Genomic DNA, 20,531 nt, shown 5'->3' with positions numbered 1-20,531 from the left:
CCTCTGTAAACAAACACACAGCCACACCCACACCATTGGCCGGCCCTGCCCACTTCTATCAACACCAAGGCACAGGGTGAGGCTGTAGTCATGGCTTGGAATAAGCTTCCGTCTCTCTCAAGCAAAACTCTACAAACATCCACCCCTCTGCACTGCCTTGACACCTGTGTAAAGTACAGATCAGCAGACTCTATAATGTGACAGACCAATACCTTACAGAGGAAAGAATACTGCCTGACATACTAATACTAACATACTAACACACATTCACAAAAGCCTGCAGACATCTTGCACCGCCCAAACATACAGTATGAATTAATGCTTAGACAGTACAGCATGTACTTGACTGTATAATTGAATGTGTACAGTACACCCAAAGGATTGCATGCACAAGACAATAAGCTATCTTTGTACAGTACACCGGCAGGCAGGCTACTCAAGTGGACCTATAGATCGTCATGCTATCTATAGAATCTCTGCTCTGATTCCTTGCCTGTCGTGACCTTCCCGGCACCATTAGAAATGAATAGTTACACTGAGAGGAAGGCCCAAACATCAGAAACATGAGAGCGAGAGACAGCGTCTGTTCTTTTCTGTGAGAAATGGTGGTGTCTTTAAGCACCTAATGGATTCCTCTTATCTTCATTAAAAAGGAAACATCTATAAGGGCTGTAATGAGAGCTCATGCAACACAGGGGTGGTAGAGCACCTCCAGGGAATAATATGCAGTATGGAGGAGCACTGGCAGTAGAGCACACTTAAGGGCTGTTCCCTTTCTCTTTGATATATACTACCGTTCAAAAGTTTGGGGTCACTTAGAAATGTCCTTGTTTTTGAAAGAAAAGCTAATTTTTTGTCCATTAAAATAACATCAAATTGATTGTTGGTGGTTGGAGATATCCCTCCAGTGGGGGCTGTGCTTTGGCAAAGTGGGTGGGGTTATATCCTACCTGTTTGGCCCTGTCCGGGGGTTTCATCGGATGGGGCCACAGTGTCTCCTGACCCCTCCTGTCTCAGCCTCCAGTATTTATGCTGCAGTAGTTTATGTGTCGGGGGGCTAGGGTCAGTCTGTCACATCTGGAGTATTTCTCTTGTCTTTTCCGGTGTCCTGTGTGAATTTAAATATGCTCTCTCTAATTCTCTCTTTCTCTTTCTTTCTTTCTCTCTCTCGGAGGACCTGAGCCCTAGGACCATGCCTCAGGACTACCTGGCTTGATGACTCCTTGCTGTCCCCAGTTCACCTGGCCGTGCTGCTGCTCCAGTTCCAACTGTTCTGCCTGCAGCTATGGAACCCTGACCTGTTCACCAGACGTGCTACCTGCCCCAGACCTGTTGTCCCAGACCTGCTGGAACCCTGACCTATTCACCGGACGTGCTACCTGTCCCAGACCTGCTGTTTTCAACTCTCTAAAGACAGCAGGAGTGGTAGACATACTCTCAAAGATCGGCTATGAAAAAGCCAACTGACACTTACTCTTGTGTTACTGACTTGTTGCACCCTCGACACCTACTATGATTATTATTATTTGACAATGCTGGTCATTTATGAACATTTGAACATCTAGGCCATGTGCTGTTATAATCTCCACCCGGCACAGCCAGCAGAGGACTGGCCACCCCTCATAGCCTGGTTCCTCTCTAGGTTTTTTCCTAGGTTTTGGCCTTTCTAGGGAGTTTTTCCTAGCCACCGTGCTTCTACACCTGCATTGCTTGGTGTTTGGGGTTTTAGGCTGAGTTTCTGTACAGCACTTTGAGATATCAGCTGATGTAAGAAGGGCTATATAAATACATTTGATTTGATTTGATCACAAATACAATGTAGACATTGTTAATGTTGTCAATGACTATTGTAGCTGGAAATGGCAGATTTTTTATGGAATACAGAGGCCCATTATCAGCAACCATCACTCCTGTGTTCCAATGGCACATTGTGTTAGCTAATCCAAGTTTATCATTTTAAAAGGCTAATTGATCATTAGAAAACCCTTTTGCAATTATGTTAGCACAGGTGAAAACTGTTGTTCTGATTAAAGAAGCAATAAAACTGTCTTTCTTTAGACTAGTTGAGTATCTGGAGCATCAGCCTTTGTGGGTTCGATTACAGGCTCGAAATGGCCAGAAACAAAGTGCATTCTTCTGAAACTCGTCAGTCTATTCTTGTTCTGAGAAATGAAGGCTATTCCATGCGAGAAATTACCAAGAAACTGAAGAGCTCGTATAACGCTGTGTAATAGTCCCTTCACAGAACAGCGCAAACTGGCTCTAACCAGAATAGAAAGAGGAGTGGGAGGCCCCGGTGCACAACTGAGCAAGAGGACAAGTACATTAGTGTCTAGTTTGAGAAACAGATGCCTCACAAGTCCTCAACTGGCAACTTCATTAAATAGTACCCGCAAAACACCAGTCTCAAAGTCAACAGTGAAGAGGCGACTCCGGGATGCTGGCCTTCTAGGCAGAGTTGCAAAGAAAAAGCCATATCTCAGACTGGCTAATAAAAATAAAAGATAAAGATGGGCAAAATATCACAGACACTAGACAGAGGAACTCTGCCTTGAAGGCCAGCATCCCGGAGTCACTTCTTCACTGTTGATGTTGAGGCTGGTGTTTTGCAAGTACTATTTAATGAAGCTGCCAGATAGGTAAGGATAATCATGGACACAGGGTTAGGGTCAAATCCATCTTAAATCACCATGAATTAATTAAAGAAAAATCCCACTGTGTAAGAGTGGTTAGAGGGATTCAAACATGGCTGATCACAACAGAGATGAGTGTGGGCTTGCTCATTTGTGTATAAGCGTGCGTGTGTGTGTGTGTGTGGGGGGGGGGGGGGGGGGGGGGTGTTGGGGGGGATCAGGTAGGCTACAGTATACTGGGTTTTCACAACTTAGTACAAAACTGAAAACAGATCAACAAAAAGGCTACAAAAATAATTACTCTTAGCACATTTTGTATTAACTAAGTACAACACATAACATCATAGTCACTTTTTCACCAGACTTGATCTGTGTTTCATCTAGAGATGAAACATTTTTCACATACACTGTAAAAAAATTTTAAATACACCCACTAATCTAGTTGTTTCATTTAATGATTATTAAGTATCTGGTTCCACAGCCTTTCTTTACTCAACTTTCCGGTCAAAGTGTTACCTGAACGTTTTTAGTATCCCAAACTAAAATCCAACATGAGAAAACTTAGGCACTTTTTTTTACAATTTAAAATGAATAGTTTGCTCAATTTGTTTGATATGTTCATTGAACTAGACAATTTGATTCTACAATACATACGTACAATACAATACTGTAAAATACAATACATAATTACAATAATGGGAGCTGTATGATTGCAATCCCCATGACCGTACCACCCTCCTTCAGCCATGGATGAGGCGTGCAATGACATCAGTCCAGACCTGTCAGGCTTAGATTCGCCATGCCAAAAGGTTTTTCTCCAGGTGCATGAACAATGAGGACATGTCGATGAGAACCTATGGCCAAATGTTCAAGACAGGCTTAATGCAAGGTAGTGCTTAACATAGTTTCTTTCATTCGTTTCATTTGAGCACAGTACACCTATGTTGTAATTATATCTGAACAATACATTTATTTTTAGCCTCAATGATTGTAAAAATATGTCTTCAATGATCACACCTTGGGATAGAAATGATGGAAATGTGATGTTCAGTTAATTGTAATCAAATCAAATCAAATTTATTTATATAGCCCTTCTTACATCAGCTGATATCTAAAAGTGCTGTACAGAAACCCAATGGTTTTGTGGTGAAAAATGACTTCAAACTAAATTAATGCACAATAAAACATCTTGAATATGAGACTTGCTGCGTTGCAAGTGTAACCAGTTTGGAGTTTTGTACTAAGAGTTTAGAAAATTCACCACATACTTGTGAAAAAAATAGCACCAAAGCAATTGAAAACAATTTTAAATAAGGGTTTGGCTATGACTATGGATAGTATTAACCACAGGACATTCTACTGTGTGTGTGTGTGTGTGTGTGTGTGTGTGTGTGTGTGTGTGTGTGTGTGTGTGTGTGTGTGTGGTGTGTGTGTGTGTGTGTGTGTGTGTGTGTGTGTGTGGGGGGGGGGGGAAATGCGGGTGTGAAATGCGGGTGTGATGTGCCTGTGTGCTTCTCAATGTTACAAACCACGTGATTACAGCCTAATAATGCACCACTTGTTAGGTAGGTATCAGTGACAATAACACATGCATTTGCAGGGACCCTAGAGGCTTCGGAGCACAGTAACGAGCATCTGTGGTCAATTTGAAAGGCTGCCAGCTAATCCAGACTCTATGTGCCACCCGCCATTGTTTGTTTGTTTATTTTTGTGCTTGTTCTCCTGTGTTCAGCAGACACCAAGCACTTCATCTACCCCTAATGCACCAGACAAGGACGGATGCAATGATTTACTCATAGATCTAGTGTATTTCCATGAGCTATATTTATTATATTATGATAAAAACAGACCTGAGTGAAATTGGCATCGGCTGCGTGTGAGGCAAAGGTAGCGTGTGTGTGTGATCATGTGCATGCATATACGCTTGTTCATAAATGTGTGTGTTAGTATGTTGGAGGTTGGAAGCGTGCAGTTGTGCTACCCTGGAGCAGGAGGCACCTGACTGCTCCACAGCTGGGCCTCTGACACAACAAAATCAGCCAAAGCAACACAGACAGACTACAGTGACTGACTGGGTTTACTAGGCTAACTGGGGTTATTGGCAGTGTATCAGCGCAGTGATCTGCACTAAGAGATGCATGTGACCCCAAAGCGTACAGCTCCATTGTGTTAATTAGACTGATTGTTCAGCAATAATCAGCATATTGTGGGGTTGTTCCAACACCTCCTATTCTAGATGTTTACACCTGTAAGACAGGTGAACACTCACAAACACACACAAGTGCGTACACATACATATATATGCACACGTCTACACGTCTACACACTCATACAAGCACACACAAGACCAATGGTTCCCCTGATGTACGAAAAGCCTTAACCCTGATATGCATTGCAGTTTTTCCACTGACTGTTGTTTTCTAAGAACAAAGTCCCAGCCATGTGGGAGTTGTGAGTAATAAGATGAGAGCGTGGGTCTGCCTACACATGGGAAATATCTTCATCTATTCACGTTTTTCTCTCATCCCTCATAAACTGTATCCATGTCATAATCTCTACCCCTCCCTCTCATTCATCACCCTACTCCTCTCATCCATTCCTCATCTCTCTCCCCTCTGTCTCTCTCTGCACTTAGCTCTCTCACTGGAGTATGCAGGGAGTCATCACCTGCAGAATAGAATCATTGCACGCAAAAGCCGCTGTAGTTATCAGTCATCTCACTACACTGTGTTTACCAAGGGGCTCTGCCTCCATTTACTGTACCGCCTAACTATCATACACAGGTGAAGAGTGTGAAAAAAGTTCCACAACAATGCATTCAACTTCAATTTGTCTTCCACATTTAACCCAACCCTGCTGAATCAGAGAGGTACGGGGGGCTGCCTTAATCGACGTCCACGTCATCGGCGGCCGGGGAGCAGTGGTTGTTTGGGGTTAAAATGAAAGCTCTTCATGTACAGTACAGACAAGTCAATAACGCTCAATGACAGGTGGAACATTTTTAGACAACCAAAGGTGCTCCTTTATCCAAAGGTAAGAACAGTATACCTGAAGTTATCAAGTGATCACAAATCTCCCGTCTCAGCTCATCCGTCTCAGGGAGAGTTCGTTTCAGTTCCATGGCATTGTTCTATATAATCGATCCTCTCTGCATCAGACATTGGCAGCTGCTTTGCATTAGAAGACAAATGGGGGAGCCATAGGTTTTCCCTGAATAATTAATAACAGCATTCCCAGGTGAGTTACATCTCCAAACTGCCTCCTTCTTACTGCATTCACCTTCTGGAGGCTCCAGCGCTAAAGGACCTTTTTTTCTCCTCAGCTAACATTTACAAAAATAACTGGAACGGCAAGAAAAACACTGCATTATGGAGTAGATAATTTTCTTAATCAATTATTCATGTTTTTGACTCCCGTTCATAGACCTCTCTTACAATAGTCCTCGGCTACATGAGGGAGAAAATAATGCTAATGCGGCTACTGCATGTGAAGAAGCTAATGCAATGGCTATGAACTCAGTGAGGTGAAATGAAAACTGTCTCATATTGTCCTGTGCCATTGTGATAGTCCCGAGAAGGAAAACGAGAGGGGATAGTGCCTAGAAGGCAGGGGACGCTATTGAAATATGGGGAGAGAACATGAAGTGATGCAACGAGGAAGGAGAGATGGAGATACTATTATGAATATCTTCTCTTTAGTGTCTTTGAAGAGTAGCCTGATTGAAGGATGACTCCGCTTTGAATAGGAAACCATATAGAATCATTGTGATTCCCTTCCATTCTCTCTATCTCCGATCCCTCGATTCAGGTAGATTCAGTAAAAACATATCTGGTACATTCTATAGAAATATCTCATCCAAAATTCACAGGTTTAAACAGTGCATTCGGAAAGTATTCAGACTCCTTGACTTTTTCCACATTTTGTTACGTTACGGCCTAATTCTAAAATGGATTTTTTTTAAATTACAAAAACGTCAACAATCTACACACAATACCCCATAATGACAAAGTGAAAACAGGTTTTTAGATTTTTTTGCAAATGTATTCAAAATAAAAAACAGAAATACCTTATTTACATAAGTATTCAGCCCCTTTGCTATGAGACTCAAAATTGAACTCAGGTGCATCCTGTTTCTACAACTTGATTGGAGTCCACCTGTGGTAAATTAAATTGATTGGAAATTATTTGGAAAGGCACACACCTGTCTATATAAGGTCCCACAGTTGACAGTGCATGTCAGAGCTCCGAGACAGGATTGTGTCAAGGCACAAATCTGGGGAAGGGTACCAAAAACAATTCTGCAGCATTGAAGGTCCCCAAGGGCACAATGGCCTCCATCATTCTTAAATGGAAGAAGTTTGGAACCACCAACACTCTTCCTAGAGCTGGCCACCCGGCCAAACTGAGCAATCGGGGGAGAAGGGCCTTGGTCAGGGAGCTGACCAAGAACCCGATGGTCACTCTGACAGAGCTTCAGAGTTCCTCTGTGGAGATGGGAGAACTTTCCAAAAAGACAACCATCTCTGCAGCACTCACCAATAAGGCCATTTTGGTAGAGTGGCCAGACGGAAGCCACTCCTCAGTGAAAGGCACATGACAGCCTGCTTGGAGGCACCTAAAGGACTATCAGACAATGAGAAACAAGACTCTCCGGTCTGATGAAACCAAGATTTAACTATTTTGCCTGAATGCCAAGTGTCACGTCTGGAGGAAACCTGGCACCATCTCTACGGTGAAGCATGGTGGTGGCAGTATTATGCTGGGATGTTTTTCAGCGGCAGGGACTGGGAGACTAGTCAGGATCAAGGTAAAGATGAACGGTGCAAAGTACATAGAGACCCTTGATGAAAACCTGCTCAGGACCTCAGACTGGGGAAACCCTAAGCACACAGCCAAGACAAGAGGAGCGACTTCGGGACAAGTCCTTGAGTGGCCCAGCCAGAGACCGGACTTGAACCCGATCTCTGGAGAGACCTGAAAATAGATGTGCAGCGATGCTCCCCATCCAAACTGACAGAGATTGAGAGGATCTGCAGAGGAGAATGGGAAAAACTCCCCAAATACAAGTGTGCCAAGCTTGTAGCGTCATACCCAAGAAGACTCAAGTGAGTAAAGGTGAGTAAAGGGTCTGAAAACCAAATGAACTGTTGTTGTTTTTTCTCTCTTTCTCTCTCTCGGTTCTCTGACATTTAACTCTCTCTTTCAATCTCATTTGTGTCCCAGCTTGGATGCCCATGCATACGCCACAAGAGGTCTCTTCACAATCCCCAAGTCCAGAACAGACTACGGGAGGCACACAGTACTACATAGAGCCATGACTACATGGAACTCTATTCCACATCAAGTAACTGACGCAAGCAGTAAAATTAGATTTAAAAAACTGTTTAAAAAACACCTTATGGAACAGCGTGAACTGTGAAGCAACACAAACATAGGCGCGCACACACACACACACACACACACACACACACTATACATACACATGGATTTAGTGCTGTAGATATGTGGTAGTGGTGGAGTAGGGGCCTGAGGGCACACAGTATGTTGTGAAATATGTGAATGTTTTGAAATGTTTTTAAAATTGTATAAACTGCCTTAATTTCGCTGGACCCCAAGAAGAGTAGCTGCTGCTTTGGCAGCAGCTAATGGGGATCCATAATAAATACAAATGGAGGTTGGATAAGAAGTATGGGTCTGGAAAGTTACTAAGTGAGGGAAAAGGCAATCACTTGGTTGCGGTCACTGATTGGATGTGGATTAGTGAGGAACGGGGGGCGAGGTCAGGTCAGATGAAGGAAGAAGGAACTGTTTTATTACACACATCACTTAACTTCCTGCCCAGCAACAAAGATGTATTGGCTGTCTAAATGTACAGGGAGGAGGCTCAGCCTAATAGGAGAGTATAAATACTTGTGCTGGTGGAATCAGGTCTTAGTCTTTTCAGCTGTTGGACCCATTGGGTGAATAAACTTGGTTTGAGCTTTCACTAGTTGCCCGTTAGTTTTTCACTCTGTTTGTCAGAACCTAACAGTATGTGTGTGAATGTGTATCCACTCAGGATAGCCATGCTGCTCTGTGCCACCTAGACCAACAGCTGGTCCATTACTGCCACCTCTAGCTCCACCACATCAATAATGGATTAACTTCTGTAAAATGCAAATGGTGCTTTTTCTAAATTTAATCATACTGAGTCCCTCTCATGCACAGACGACAGGCCGGCTGCTGTGTAGGTAGCGAATAATGAGCCCCTACCCAGACACATGAGGACAGGCCGGCTGCTGTGGAGGTGCCAAATTATGAGCCCTTACCAAAATACATGATCTCCCAATTACATCCTCATCAAAAACACAAAATAAGCAGATACAGCTGTTAGTTTAGGCTCCTCTTCCACTGGGTAATGTCTGAGTCTGTGTTTGTATCAAGGGGGTTCTAGTGAGGGTGGCGCAGTAAACACAAGATGTCTCACGACAGGTGTTATATCTAAAGGAATTGCAAATCTGTGTGTATTTGTGTAAGGTGAACGTTACAAAATATTTGCTATGTAAAAGAGTTGGCTGTTTGAATGCATGAAATGTCCTGTGTGTTCCAGTGGCCCTAAAAAGCAGCCTTATTGTGCATTAGTGGCAAGTTGGCATGCTCTCACTTCATAAACCGGTGGTTGCTTTTCCGACACCCATCCCCCTCTCTCCATTCAGAGCAATTCATATGAGATGACCAGAGAGGAGAAACCCACTGCCAGCCAAGCCAAGCTGCTCTGAGCTACTGCAGATTCCCAGGGTTGTCATGGTTTTTAGAGCTTGATTCAAGCAGCTTACTATTTATCAGATTACTCTTTTTAGAAGAATAAATCACTCACTCACTCAGTCATTCAGGGACATATGGAATGCTTTAGGTTTCACAGAACTCAATGCTGAACTGACAGAAGTCACATATTGCAAAACTGAAGGTGTTCTGGCAGAGTGTTTGTGTTTGTGTGTGTTGCTGAGAATGATTAACAAGGCTGCATTGCACTGCTTCCCTTTCCATACAAGCTTTGTAATGTAACTGGTGTGCCATCTCTGAGAGGGGCCACGTAATAACAACATATATCTCGCAGTGATACAGTGCCGTCAGAAAGTATTCACACCCCTTGACTTGTTCCACATTTTGTTACAGCCTGAATTCAAAATGGATTAAATAGATTTTCTTCACACCCTTCTACACACTATACCCCATAATGACTAATTAAAAACATGTTTTAACAACTTTTTGTATTGAAAATGAAATACAGAAATGTCAATTTACATAAGTACACCTCTGAATTAATACATGTTAGAATTACCTTTGGCAGCGATTACAACTGTGAGTCTTTGTGGGTAAGTCTCTAAGAGCTTTGCACACCTGGATTGTACAATATTTGCACATTATTCTTTTTAAAATTCTTCAACCTCTCAAGTTGGTTGTTGATCATTGCTAGACATCAAGTCTTTCCATATATTTTCATGCTAATTTAAGTCAAAACTGTAACTAGACCACTCAGGAACGTTCAATGTCATCTTGGTAAGCAAATCCAGTGTATATTTGGCCTTATGTTTTAAGTTATTAACCTGCTGAAAGGTGAATTTGTCTCCCAGTGTCTGTTGGAAAGCAGACTGAACCAAATTTTTCTCTAGGATTTTGCCTGTGCTTAGCTCTATTCTGTTATTTTTTTATCCTCAAAAACTGCCTAGTTCTTACGGAAGACAAGCATACCCATAACATGATGCAGCCACCACTGTGCTTGAAAATCTGAAGAGTTGTACTAAGTGATGTGTTGTGTTGAATTTTCCCCAAACATAATGCTTTGTATTCAGGACATAATGTTAATTTCTTTGCCATATGTTTTGCAGTTTTACTTTAGTGCCTTGTTGCAAACAGGATGCATGTTTTGGAATATGTTTTATTCTGTACAGGCTTCCTTCTTTTCACTCTGTCATTTAGGTGAGTATTGTGGAGTAACTACAATGTTGTTGATCCATCCTCAGTTTTCTCCAATCACAGCCACCAATCACAGCCATCAAACTATAACTCTTTTAAAATCACCATTAGCCTCATGGTGAAATCCAACTGAGTTAGGAAGGACGCCTGTATCTTTGTAGTGACTGGGTGTATTGATACACCATCCAAAGTGTAATTAATAACATCACCATGCTCAAAGGGATATTTAATCCATTCTAAATTCAGGCTGTAACACAACAAAATGTGGAAAAAGGCAAGGGGTGTGAATAATTTCTGAATGCACTGTACTTACAGCCTATCACTGAGTAAGTGGGAGGCTTCCAATTGTCAGTGAGATATATGTCTATAGTAGAGCCTATAGAAATCAATTCAGCCTGTATCAGTTCAAATAGCAATTGCTTTTCATGTATGAGGACAGAGATCAAAGCTTTGCTTTACACCACACTCTATTAGAAAACCTCAATAAGGGAACCAAATAATGCAGCTAGCTGGTGGTTGTATCTTTCCTAACAGTTAAAAGGTTGTGGGCCCGATTGAAAAAAACAGAGGAAAAAAATATCAACTTCATTTGCTGATTGTGAAGAATGTACTGTTTGTCCCCAGATAACCATGAAGTTACGTGACAATATTCATGATTTAGTTTAATAACATACCCCTATGAATATTCACTTGTACGCACTTACTTGAACTTACGTGTAGGCACTTACATGAACTGAAAAGCCCATTTGTACAGTAAAGACAGTTATCAGGTTTGCAATTTTGTCAGGGAAAAGATGAAAACCATTTCCTTTTTAAATCGTCTCTTCATGGCCCTTAGTAATAGTTAAAGAGTTTACTTAGATTCATGACCAACTATAACTTGACTGCAGGGGGTTTAGAGAATAGCATTTAAGCAGCATTACGATAATTTATATTATTCATGAGTTTTAGGGTGACACATTATCCATGTCCTCATTTAACTATAATTAGAAAGCAAACACGCATACACACGCATTTCAGCCCGTTTAGAACTTACATTGGAGTCGAGCAGGTCTATGCTGTCCAGGCTCTTGCTGCGGTGAATGCGGCCCTTGATCCTGCGGAGGGAGGGCTTGCCCTGGGTCATGGGCAGCGAGAGTGTGGAGGTGGCAAACATTACACTGCATCCTCCTATAGCACCAGAACCACACATAGCACCTGCACGAGCAGCGGCACGAGCAGCTGCAGCATCTTCTGCAGCTGCTTCTGCTGAATCCTGAGCTTCCGTAATGGCAGCGGACGAAGCCGCGGTGCCTATCCCCGTGGCACCTATCCCTGACAATCCATCTGTGGGAGTCACCCTGGAACACAGAGGGAGACAGAGGGACAGAGACACCACATTAGTGTTCACATACAGTACGTACATACACAATCACAACCACACCACACACTTTCAGAACGGATGGACAAAGCTCAATGCTAGCAGCACAGGATATGAGGTAAGAGATAGCAGATACCCAGCTGAATACAGAAAAGATCAAAACGATTTTTCCCTTTTCTCTTCATTTCTTTAAAGGACACCCTGTTGGGTTGAGTAGCATTCAAGGCAAGTGTGCAAAATTGGGTGTAATGTCATGTGACCCCCGGGGGACTGAGGTATGGAGCATCCTTCCTACTCCTCCATTATTCAGCCAGAGCTAGGCTCTAACATGCACCGCCACACTCTCCCTCTGAAGAGAACCGCTAGCTGAACAGAACTGCCAGGGCCCCAGGCCACACTCATCCCCCCACAGACCCCCAGCCTGCGGGAATCCAGATGCTGGAGAGGATAGGGGCTTCTGGAGGCTGTTCTGTCACAGTGGATAATTTATGCGGCTGCTGCTGCTTGGGGGAAAACTATAACCTTTATACTCATATCCGGTCCCACTGTCAAACAGCCTAAAACTGCTATAGCCCTCCGAGTTCAGGAATCAAACAGGCGATGTGAAAGCTGTGAGGAGGCGAGAGAAGAAGTGGTATAACTCTGTGTCAAAGATTGTAGGGAAATCATGATTAAGCTCCTAAAGGTTTGTAATTGGCTCTGTAAACATTATTTGAAATGGCTCCAACTACAGCTGCAGCAGCAGCAGCACTAGAGCTCTGGGTATAGAGTGATTTAGTGACATTACTGCAATACAATAGTGCTGACTACCTAGCCCTCCCTTCTGCAAGCTGATTACTTATTCAAGTAATGTCACGGCATGTATGGTAAGCACTTTCGACCTGCAGAAAGTTAGACCTTAGGGCTGCACCGATACACATCTCCTTTGCTTTTATGAGCAGCAGTAAATGGTATGGATCGTGAAATGGGTCTATTGAGAGGTGATTCTATAAAGACAACAAGACAGGGTCGAATCTTCTGTTGTTACCGTTTATTCACAATGCAACAAAGCTCCTCACAAGAACAAACATTCTTTACTTTGAATTCAAAGAAAACAATGAGCATCAAACAGAGCATAAGACCACTGCTGCATGTCTATAAGTGCCTTGTATATGTTGGTACCACTGACTGTGTCTCAACAGCTTCAGAAGAGATGCAAGAAAACAGAGAATAGCACAGAGACCAGTTTTATCTCTGTTGATTCGTGATAGGGCCGTACACATGCTGATGTATTCACTGGCACTGAAGTTACTGGCTCCCGAAACCAAAAACCTCTAGGACAAGCCTGGGGACTGCCTCCCCTCAGTGCCCTGCCTGGCATCACATTCACTGCTCTGGCCCCGTGATGATGGCTGATGGGCAGCAGCCCTGATGTAGAGGTTGGAAGCTGCCTGGGCTTCTCTCCCATGACCTCTTCACTCCCCCACTACTGACCATCCCAACCCACGCACACCAGGGATTTACTCTCAAAGCTACCAGAGTGCTCACTCACTCATTCACTCACTCACTCACTCACTCACTCACTCACTCACTCACTCACTCACTCACTCACTCACTCACTCACTCACTCACTCACTCACTCACTCACACACACACACACACACACACACACACACACTGCATTCAATCTGGAGGAGCATCTGACAACCACAATCCCAGAGTCTTACTGTACATAACAGCTATGAAGAGGGGTTCCATTCATTAAGCCGAGTGGCAGCTTAGAAAATCCTGTGGGGTTCTGGAGTAGATTTCTAAGAATGAAAGACTTGCATTCAGATGGATGGCATGGCCCTGTAGCTGTGCTCTCTCTCTGCTCTGATACAAGCTATGGATGGAGCACCGGTCATGGTACAGTACCTCTGGGTCAACTGGCCCATACAGAGGGACCATGCAGAAGCTCTATGTGGTACACTCTACTAACCCATCTACATGAAACTAGTTAGAATGTCATCTCGGACATATTTTGTATTTTAGCTGATTAGCAACTTTTCAATTACTTACTACTTTTTAGCTACTTTGCATCTACTTAGCATGTTAGCTAACCCTTCCCCTAACCCTAACCTTAACCCTTTTAGCTAACCCTTTAACCTAACTCCTAAACTTAACCCTAACCCCTAACCCTAACCCCTAGCCTAACTAACATTAGCCAGCTAGCTAATGTTAGCCACTTAGCTAGAATTTGTAACATATCATACGTTTTGGAAATACTAAATATATATTTGCGAATTGTAATTTGTAACATATCATACTAAATGGAGTGTCTCGGATTTCCATACAAAATAATACGGAATGCTTTTACTGGGTAGTGAATACATAACATTACGACATACCAGAGCTTTCGCCCCTAAACATCTATTATGGATAGTCTCTGATTCAGCATTGACACATTGTAAAAGACATGCATAGAGTTATATCATCACTGCAATAGTGCTAATGGTTTTTGAAATGCGGCAGTTTAAGTCCACTGTCCTCACCATGCGGTTCACATCATACCCAGCATGTCCATTCACTCAAATAGGACAGTAGGTATTTTGGAAGCACTGGTACATTAGTAGTCATAATAATGACGACCTATACGTCTTTGATGCCAGATACACATTATAAGCTAATCAGTGTTGACAAGGTGAACTAATTATCCAAAACAATATGGATGATTAGATTTGACATGATTCTGTAAGTGGACATTAGAAAAGCTAAATGCCTATTTTACATAATCAACATGGCGTATCTGGGTAGTCAGTGAAAAGTGATACCTGACAGCAGTGCTATAAGTCCTTGACATTGGAACACAGGAAGTAAAACAAATGTGCTGTGGGGCTGAATGGTACAGAGCAACATAGCATCACATCTAGCACACTGACTGATACATACACCTTACAGCACAAGTGTCAAACTCATTCCAAGGAAGGCCGAGTATCTGTGGGTTTTCGCTGCTCCCTTGTACTTGATTGATGAATTAAGGTCACTAATTAGTAAGGAACTAGTGCTTAAAGATGCACTATGCAGAAATAGCTCCACCATTTCATGGTTGCTAAAATTCTAAAAAGTTTGCCTAATTTCAGTTTATGTGACAAAACAAGCAAGTGTAGTGTAGAGAATCATTGTTCCATCTAAACCACTGTGAAATATATTTTCCATAACCAAGAATATTGTATTTTCAGCTGTTTGAAGCTGGTGTACAAAACCGAAAGTAAAAGACGCAAAAACTAAAGTTCCGAACAGGAATCATAGAAATAGCACACACATAACCCATCTACAGCTTTTTAGACTTGCGTCAATGACAATGACATATCTATAACTCACATTTCTATGTGAATTTGGTCGGTTCGCCCCAAAAAGTGACATATTGCAACTTTAAGCAAGGGACGCATAGAAATAGAGCGCATAGAACATATCTACCTCTTCTTAGACATGCTTGCAATGAGAATGACAGATCTATAACACACATTTCTATGTGAATTTGGTCAGTTCGCTCAAAAAGTTACATATTGCAGCTTCAATTGAAAGGAAAAAACTAAAACGCGCAGACACAGCCCTCCGTGGATCGAGATTGACACCATTCAACTATCAACTCCCTGTTCAGAGAGTCTATGCATGGAGTGTCAGAAAGTTTGGGCTTTGTAGGACAAGCTTACTTCAGCATACAGCTCAAAGCACAATAGTTCTGTTGGACTTTTTTTATGCTATTCAACCTTGAATTTGTGTATTTATTTATTTAACCTTGATTTAAGTTAAGAACAAATCATTATTTACCCCGGCCAAACCCTAACCCGGACGACGCTAGGCCAATTGTGCGCTGCCCTATGGGACTCCCAATCACGGGTTGTGATACAGCCTGGAATCGAATCAGGGTCTGTAGTGACGCCTCTAGCACTGTGATGCAGCGCCTTAGACCGCTGCGCCACTCGGGAGACCCAATGCTTAAGAGTTACGATCAAAGCTAGCTTGCTGTATAGCCATTGTGTCTAAATCCAATGGAAAGGACTAGGGCCTTCAGCATTACAATGTTCAAGTACCTCTGAAGTATTTAGTTATGACTGTTCCTCACACAGTGTGCACGCTGCAGAACAATCGTCTGCACTTAACCAAGACAACAAAGGCCAGAGCATGAGTCTGATACCTCTGTCTCAGGCTTTTCTGTTGGAGGAGAAAGAAAGAACACAGCAGACACAACAATAACTGTATCTGGGCCATTACAGAAACTCACTGCACTGCACAGAGAAGGCCTATGTTTCATCCTGTGAGCCTGAGAGGGACTGAGAGAGACTGAAGGACGGTACGGTCAGCACGCGGCCTACTATAGGCTCTCCTGGCTAAGCCTGGCCGGACATGACATCCCCTGAGCTCCACCACTACAACACATTACTCATCCACTACAGGCTTCATCCCTCCTGGAGCGTGGGATGACTAGAGAGGCATTTTACTGCATCCCATTTGCATCCCTGAGATTACCAACGTCATGATGCGTAAAAAAATCATATGAAAGGGCCACAACAAAGAAAAGCATATTAAACCAAGTAGACATCCTTGGAAAAGATAATTGGGGAGAAAAAAACAGCGGGCGTTATTTAGACTCATGAGGCGCATGAGGTGACCAGGAGAAAGGCCGGCAGGCAGGTGGGATCAGAGGGATCGCCACCCTGATTAGGTAGGCTAGACTCTGACAGATGGATAGGCAGATTAGGCATTTAGACCTGTATCTAACATGACAGGCCAACGGTCACATCCGAACACTAAGTGACCCCCGTGGAGAGGCACATAAAGACTCACCATCAACACAGCACACTACAGCCACACGCGACCCACCTCCCAAACACCCCTCATCTTTCCTGATCACTTCTCCACGTGTAGTAGATCCTTATTATTAGACAGGGTGAAACACTTACAGTAAAAGCACAGCTTGGCATTATGTCTGGTAATGGAGTGTAAAGTGTACTAACCCAAGTCCAGGTTGACACTAGGCTCTGACTAACCGTGTGTAAATGTAATGTAAGGGTAATAATTGAACAGTAGGGCAGGAACATCTGCTCAGCATCTGGGTGATGGGGGAATCTGTCAATGGACTGCACTGAGGTGAGGACAAAGTCTTCCTTAACCCTAACCTGCAAGGTGAAAGCCACAGGGCATCTCACTGAGTGTGAGCTAACTCAAGTGAATACATCACGAGTCTAGGAAGTATGACAAGGTGACTCAACTACCCTACTTTTTCTGTTTCTTTATAGTAAGAAAAGAGAAAGAAACAGAAAAAGTAGGGTAGTTGAGTCACCTTGTCATACTTCCTAGACTCGTGATGTATTCACTTGAGAAAGCTGGATGTAGTTCCTAAAAGAGAAATATAAAAAGCCCAATGTAGAGGACATTACCAAGTTCATATGAGAAAGGGACATGTGGTTAGCTAGTTTGTCATGTCCTCCGGTGTTTGTGGTCCAGTGACTGATTCCATCTTGTCAGCCTCCTGTGAGTCTTCATGACAGGAATGAGTCATTCTGGCCGGGAGCATCTTTCTGACTCACAGTCATGCTTCTCCATGTCTGTATCGTCCTGGAGGGGATACATGTCTGATAGGTCTTGTTGTCATTGCTCCTCCAGTCCGGCTTTTTAAGGAGCAATGATCGCAGTTACATTACCATGAGGTCACGAAGGCCCCGAACACGGGCTCTGTGCTTGCTGAATTAATGCACAGATGGTCTGTGTGTGAAGGGAAAACTACTGTTTTTGGGCATCAACTACACAAATTCAGTGAATGTATTAATCTGATGAATGAATGAGAGAGAGAGAGAGAGAGAGAGAGAGAGAGAGAGAGAGAGAGAGAGAGAGAGAGGGAGGGGCAGGGGGGAGAAAAAGACAGTGACAGGGAGATCAGAATCATGTCAGGTGATGTGTGTCAGGTCTCTAGACCGTGTGCACCTACGTTGTAAACTTTCATTCATAGGCTAGGTTGTAGCAACCTCATGATGGGAATAGGGAAAATGTGAGTATCATGTAGTTGCCTAAACCTATGCAATGTTACATTGAACTGGGTGAATGGAATATGAACGACAGTCATCCAATATGCTGTAATAGAAATAAGGCCATGGTAATAGGAAAATAAATCATCCTCCGTCATCTTAAACGGCACTGACAGCCACTGATGTACACTGAGTATTCCAAACATTAGGAACACCTTCCTAACATTGAGTTGCCCTTCCTAACATTGAGTTGCCCCCCCCCCCCCCCCCTCCCCTTATGCCCTCAGAACAGCTTAAATTCATCGGGACATGGACTCTACAAGGTGTCGAAAGTGTTCCACAGGGATGCTGGCCCGTGTTGACTGCAATGCTTCCCACAGTTGTGTCAAGTTGGCTGGATGTCCTTTGGGTGGTGGACCATTCTTGATACACACGAGAAACTGTTGAGTGTGAAAAACCCAGCAGCATTGCAGTTCTTGGCACAAACCGGTGAGTCTGGCACCTACTACCATAAGCCCGTTCAAAGGCTCTTAAATATTTTGCTTTGCCTATTCACCCTCTGAATGGCACACATACACAATCCATGTCTCAACTGTCTCAAGGCTGAACATGTGTCCTCCCCTTCATCTAAACTGATGAAGTGGATTTAACAAGTGATATCGTTAAGGGATCATATACTTCACCAAGATTCACCCGGTCAGTCTATGTCATGAAAAGAGCAGGTGTCCTTAATGTTTTGCACACTCAGTGTATATTAACAGCCATCCTCCTATCCTTTTTAATGTGGTCAGTGTTGGCTACACCCTGCTGTGTATGATAAGCCCACTTACAACCGTCTTAAATGATGCCTGATTCAAATTCTCCCCCATGAGGTAAAGGCACTGTATGGGGGTGGGGATGGGGGCAGCCACAAGTCAATAAACCCAATTTAATCTGTTCCCTTTAGTGCCATAAAACAGCTGAGAGGAGATTACAACCATTCTGGCCAATGACTCAATATGAAACAACAGGAAGTTAGCCTAGCAGGGGCTAGCTGGCTTCTGCTTGGGGCAGTCCATCAGGCAATATCGTAATCTCGTTTTAATGGGTATCCCCCTCCCCCCACCATGGGATGGGATGACCCTGAGACCGACCGCACAGCACGGCCTCTCTTAAGGGAGCAGTGTCAAAAAAATAACCTCAGTGCTTGCTGCTGCTCTCTCAACACTAGTGACAGCATTCACACAAAGAAAGGAGGAGCACATTCTAGAATAGAAAACATTCTTCCCACTCCCAATTTGAGGCTTTTTGACTGCTGATCTGGAATCTTCTTCACACTCAGAAATGGAATGTTTTCATAAACATCCCCCAGAATTAGCTCTGCTAGATCGGATACAATAAACCAATAAACCACTGTTTGTTTGTCATCGAAGACGAATACCACTGAATTTGGCCGGATTATGTCACATGCTTAACGTCATTTGTGTTGATTACAGATGAGGAAACAGTGCACATGCGATCTGACGGAAGAAAGAAATATCAACCAATCCCTTTCATTGATTCCCTACTAGAATTATTGATTTTCTTATTTACTCTGATTTATTTACTTTGATTTTCTTTATTTATCCTGCAGCAGTAAGGGTTTGATTTCACGATAAGGTGGTTACTAAGACACTAAGTTAAAGGGTTTAAGGAGAACAGCCAAACACAGGCAGTTGACACGGCTTTGTCCTGGTCTTACCGTGACTACTGCAGTAGAATACAGAACCACTCTATATTTCCATAGGTTGAACTGAACTAAACCACTGAGGTATCAGGTAAAGTGAATATAGTATGGCGGTCACATCTGGATGGACGAATCGTGTTCTGTGTAATGGGTGGATGGTAAATGAGATTATACGTCAATCTGGTTATCAACAGACAGGTGGGAAGGCTGAGATGTGGACACACACCACAGAGAGCGTGATGATTAGATACACCCATCAACAGGAAATCCTTCCAATGATATAGCTTACCATGCACCAGTAATTCCTGTTTTACACTGGTATTGAACAATAACTGATAACAGAAGGAGATTATGTTTCATGCTACATATTTTCATGCTGTTCATTTGAATTAGATGCAGAGAGCAAAAAAATAAGTCAGAAATAATTATTCCGTTTTCACAGGGTAGTATTACCATTTCTAACAAGGGGGTAATAATGACATGATGAGAAAGGAAGTGGACTGTGTGAAAGGCAAATGTACTGGAATTTGAAATGCCACAAAGACAGGGACAAAATCGAGTCCACACAGTATTCATCAGACTAAAATATAATGTATCTCACATATTTTGACACATTGTGTCTAGATAACAATGCCTTTATTACTCCGTTTCACCTGGTCTTTCATCTTTTCTGGATCATTCTAGATCATCACAGTAAATGTGTGATTTCTTCATCTGAGAGGGATGTTCCACCACTAGTTCTCCAAAAAAACAGAGGCACAGATACAACTGGAATGTAGTGGAATTAAAATCCCCCTGCCCAATATAAACATATAGGGAGAGACACAACCATGTACATCTTTATGCCTGAAAAACCCACAGGCAGATTACAACCATGTACTACTGGCATA

General features: G+C 42.9%; 1 protein-coding gene across 12 annotated transcripts in view; it reads right to left on the bottom strand.

Annotated features, from left to right (window-relative positions):
- The window catches only part of LOC106562151 (tight junction protein 1), a 155,328-nt gene that overhangs the window by 133,866 nt on the left and 931 nt on the right, over nt 1-20,531 (bottom strand). For all 12 annotated transcript variants that reach the window (XM_082957761.1, XM_082957762.1, XM_082957764.1 and 9 more), the window contains exon 2: nt 11,626-11,929. In XM_082957761.1, coding sequence (XP_082813887.1) covers nt 11,626-11,929 — 304 coding nt within the window. The remainder of the gene's footprint in view (nt 1-11,625; nt 11,930-20,531) is intronic.

Source organism: Salmo salar, chromosome 11, assembly GCF_965601325.2.
Source record: "Salmo salar chromosome 11, fSalSal1, whole genome shotgun sequence".
Lineage (NCBI taxonomy): Eukaryota > Metazoa > Chordata > Actinopteri > Salmoniformes > Salmonidae > Salmo > Salmo salar.
This window is presented reverse-complemented; position numbering and strand designations above follow the sequence as displayed.